The sequence below is a fragment of the Centruroides sculpturatus genome, unplaced genomic scaffold (genome assembly GCF_000671375.1).
Source record: "Centruroides sculpturatus isolate CEXI.00-Female unplaced genomic scaffold, Cexi_2.0 scaffold1268, whole genome shotgun sequence".
In the NCBI taxonomy this organism is placed as follows: domain Eukaryota; kingdom Metazoa; phylum Arthropoda; class Arachnida; order Scorpiones; family Buthidae; genus Centruroides; species Centruroides sculpturatus.
Window position 1 is genome coordinate 74,397 of NW_019385464.1, and position 4,970 is coordinate 79,366.

Consider the following 4,970-nt stretch of genomic DNA (forward strand, 5'->3'; position numbering starts at 1 on the left):
GCAGTGAGACAGACTACAAATTTTTCTGCGCTCTACATTCCATATAATAATAAATACGTGGACTGAAAGGCCTTTAACTTGCGGGACAGAGACGTTCGGGTTGCTGTCTTAAATGGAGAATAATAGTGTGTTTTCTGCTTTTTTTTTCTGTTTAAAATTTCACAAATTTTAAGCAAGCCCATGGAAACGATGAATATATTGATTTAGAAGTTAACAAAATCTACATGTAAATAGAAATAATACAATTTTTGAAATTCAAAGTGCTGAACTACTAAATGGTTAAACTATAGTTTATTGTTTATAGCAAAATTTAAAGTTCGAATTAGAATTGTTTCAAATTGACCAATAATACGGATATATTGAAATAAATTATACAGTACTTTTTCAGACAGAATAGTAAATTAATTAAATATGAATAAATTATAAATAATAATTTTTAATCTAAAGAAATGATACAGTATTAAAATGTGACAATTTCTGTTTCAGTAATCTTTGTAACAATTAACATAAAAAATAAAGCTTAAGATGAAGTTTTATTTATTGAAATTTGTAAATTTTATTGAGAGATTTGTGATTATTTTCATGACTTAGATTATAAATTTCGTTAGCGTGATAAGGTTATGTCACAGATCATTCGTATAACGATGAACTACACATAAAGTAGATAAGTTGGTTAACTCGACATTTAATATAGACCTACGATAATTATTATATTTAATATAAGTTGACAGGAAGTTATGATCTTTGAAAAATAACGTTTCTCCGAAGACTGTAGGCAGCTTACCTGGCATGGATCCCTTTTATCATTGCCGTTTTAAGATTACCTCAGACTAGCGTTTTGATTTGTATACAAATTAAGGACAAATTGCACGGAAAGAAAACACAATATAAACAAACAACTTCATAAATATAGAAACGTGCCAATTTTTGTAATAATTTACAAAGATTTTCAAAATATATTCAACCGAAAATTTAAAATTCGTTTACTACAAAAGTCAATGAGCTTATAATTTTTCGTATAATTAAAAAGAATAATGCAGACGAGGAAAATTTCTGTTATTTAGAACCTCAGCTTTAGCTTTAGGACTTGACCTATTTTATCGTAACCGTGACGTCATAACAGCACGCTTTTGCTTTCTTTTCAGGATAAATTATGTCGCGTAGGGAGAAATTCGATAACAAACAACAACAATTGTCATTAAAAAGGATGCTATCGACAAACTGAAATAATAAATGCTGCTGAAGAAATATGATGTGACATGTTAAACAGGTATTGACAAACTAAAGTACAATATATGGCTAAGTTGCCCACTATTTCAGATTAATTATTATTTAGATTTATTTAACGATTTTAATATAATGTTTGAGATGACTTTAGCTTATATTCAATGTATTAAACTTAAGGAATTTATAATAAATATGTTTTTCTTAAATGTTGAAATCAAGTGGAAGATAAAAGCAACACGTGAAGTAATTGTTATCTTTTATTTCCACGTAATTTTTAGGAGTGAATAATCTATAGAAATTTTCGGGAGTGAACTATATTTCTCTTTGTAGGCCTATAAACTTAAGGGCAGTCTAGAAAATCAATTTTATTTTTCTTCTTACGTTGCACCTTATCTTTCTGCGAAGTGTTTGCAGTGATAACTCCACCAATCAATTTAAGTTTAGCATCGCTTAAAAGAAAAATAAACTTGTTTCTCCGAGGAAAAAAATACTCACCGAGAAATAAACAAGAAAATAATTTTGAAAATCAAGCATTAGGCAATCTCTTGGGTTTATAAATATTCTTGAGTCATAGAGTTACAATTTTCCTTTTTTTACTAAAAAAAATTATTTATAGATTTATCGATTAAATTCATTAAAAAAGATTATCATAATCTTTAAGACGCATAAAATAACATTAAAATCAAAATATAATGGACGTTATAAAGTAAAAAGAATTTGAAAAAACTTATAAACTAAAAACTGAAGTTTCCTTTTCCTCTTCAAAGATAAATAGCCTACAGGTAAAGTGTTATGATCTAGTTGTGAGTTGAGGATCCATTCGGGATTGATGCACCTGTTTCGTTAAACTTCGATAAGACATTATAACCTTGAATCCATTAAAACACATTTGTAATTATGATGCCGAGATTTTTAAGGAAAGTATGAATTGATTAAATTCGAATTACAAATCTCTGAGCGTAAAGATTGTAAAAAAAAAACGAAAGTGGATTAATTATGAATTTAAAGATGCTTTTTACGAGTGTAATTACAAAGGCTGACAAATTGATGCATTCCACAAACACTATTACCCAAACAAAGTGGCTGGACAAAACTTTTCGCCCTATGCGCAGCTAGCCTTGTGATACTTTCCCACCCGGCCTTACTGGTAGCTCCAGTTTAGCAGCTATTCCTTACACTGTCACTCACCCCTAACACGATAACTAAACATAATTTCATAACACGATCGATAAAAAAAACACAACCAAAACACAACTGACCCATTTATATATTCGTTCATCAATAACTATTCCGACCTTAAAAGTAGCTTAAAAATCTACTATATCCCGTACGTTACCGATATATTACGATATCACCACCATTGGTAAGAAAACGCTCCGACCAATTGTATTTAACCTGCGCAGCGACGTCACAGAGGAGGAAGGTTCGTTTTCTGTGACGTCACAGTACGAGGCACCGCCGCGTCCGGGAGGTTGAGTCCAATCACATAGCCGCATTTGACAGATCCCAATTGATGTTACTATGGCAACAGGGTCGGTGTCGTCCTGAATGTCTTGACAGGTGCGTGACAGTTTAACTTCACAGCATGTACGCTAAAGGGAAAAGCTCAACCGTACCTTCCGACGCTCAAGCAAGAGAAAAGTAAGTAGAGTTTACTAACGATCATAACGCGTAACGGACTTAAACAAGGCGATGCGGTAGGCACAGAGACTAACGCCGGCGAACAAAAACCCACCAGCGAGGCCTCTTATTTGACTGGAAGTGTTGGAGCGAAACTGCGCGCTCTTCTAACAGTTGTGCCACACCAACATGGCGTTACGGGTTGGCATGGAAACAATCCCTTCGTACTATAACTTTAAACGTATAAAACCCGTCGGTACCGCTCTTTTACGCTTTCAAATAATGTCCCGAATCAGAAATAAACACTCGAATGTATTGTCATTAAGGCGTACAATCCAGACTCGTGACTGTTTAAGCCCCGGGCTGTGTAGCTAAGGGCATTCCAAGTCGGTGGCGTAGGGGTGGCGGGTGGCGGGCAAAGAATGGCACCGATTTTAATTTCCCTTATTTCTTGTATATTTACAGGTTAGCGCTATACGTGTATGAATATTTGTTACATGTCGGAGCACAGAAAGCGGCACAGACATTCCTGTCAGAGGTAAACCGATGTGTTTTATGTATAACGCTTTTCGCCTTTTTTCTATACACGGTTCGGCCGCCGTGATCGACTAGTCGTGTCGACTCAACTTTTCGATTTGTCGTGTCTGGTTAGGTCGGAAATTTGGTGAACGGAGAAGACTTTTTTATTCTCTTCTCTAAATATAAGAAATTTTTCACCTTTTACAAAATTTAACGCTTACGTACTTACGCAAAATTTCCCCATGTGAACTTCAATTATCTCTGTTTACCATTTTACCACGCTTTTAACACGACTGTGTCTTTTTCTTTTATCAGGAACACCACTTACGAGCAGACTACAAAAATTGAAATTTTTTTTTTTTTTTAAATATTAATTTTCTGTACTGCTATTGATTTCTCCAGAATAACCTGTTAATATCTTACCAACTATTTAGAATAAGTAGTTTTTGTTTTAGGCACATGGCATTCATTCTTTGAAAGTAATTTACTCCATAAACCTTTGTCTAAATAAGGAACTTTTCTTTTAAAAACTATTTTAAAAAGAAAAACTTAAAAGAAGAGTTAATAAAATTAGCCAACTTAAACCTGCCTTTGAATGTGAATTTATATTAAAAGTTTTTATGAATATTTAATATAAAAGAACAAAAATAATTCTCAAATATAGGCAGTTTGATACTTAAATTGTGTGACAGTTAATAATTTTATATGATATATTAACAATATAAAAAGAGAAAAAATTTAAACAAATACTAATTGATCGGGATAGCAGTTAAAGCGTCTTAATTGCAATAATTGAATTGTTTACAAATATTTTCCTCTCACTTTCCAGTTGAACATTCCTTATTGTAATCCTTACAGTTTAGTTTATCAAATTACAAATTAATCTTTAAAATTTATCATATAATTTTATTTTATTTGTTAATATGGTATTTTATTATTATTATTAAACTTTCTTTTTAAATTGTTTATTGAATGATTGATAACAAAAGGTTTGTTTATTCAGATTAAATGATTTGAATTTATCAGGATTAATCATTTTGTGGTTTATTGGATTTTTTTTTAAATTTATGAATGTATAAAATATTGGCAATTGCTATAACTCAATTATTAATAAGTGAATTATCCTAAAAAAGTTATTTTCATATCATATTATTTCTAACTGTCTTTATAGATTGATGATGATGAAACTATCCAAATATTTTCAAATTTTAAATATTAAAATTTCTGTCCTAAACAAGGAAATAATTTATAAATTGAAATCTGATTAAAGTTTTGAGACTAAATAATAAAAGGAGTAATTAAAATATGATTAAACAAAATTTTTGAATCTTATTTAATTTTATTAATATTACCGTATAATATAATTTAAAAAATTCAGAATAAGATAAATAATAGAAATTTCTGCAAATCAACAATATTTTTATGTATCATATAACTTTATGCAGTTATATAGAGTATTATTTTTTATAATTAACAAGTTCAAGTAAAAGTTTTCTAGCAGAAACATACCTTGCATTTTCTTAAATTTTTAAATATTTTAGAAATTTTATTTTTAATAAAATTATATTAAAATACAATTATCAATATATTGTCAATTAATATAT

At 30.1% G+C, this 4,970-nt stretch overlaps 1 protein-coding gene across 1 annotated transcript in view; it reads left to right on the forward strand.

Annotated features, from left to right (window-relative positions):
- Positions 1-2,197: 2,197 nt before the first annotated feature.
- Positions 2,198-4,970, forward strand: part of LOC111639244 (single-stranded DNA-binding protein 3-like) — a gene marked incomplete at its 3' end in the record, with an annotated part of 163,913 nt that continues 161,140 nt past the window's right edge. The window contains exons 1-2 of the mRNA XM_023385058.1: positions 2,198-2,868; positions 3,313-3,385. Coding sequence (XP_023240826.1) covers positions 2,813-2,868; positions 3,313-3,385 — 129 coding nt within the window. The remainder of the gene's footprint in view (positions 2,869-3,312; positions 3,386-4,970) is intronic.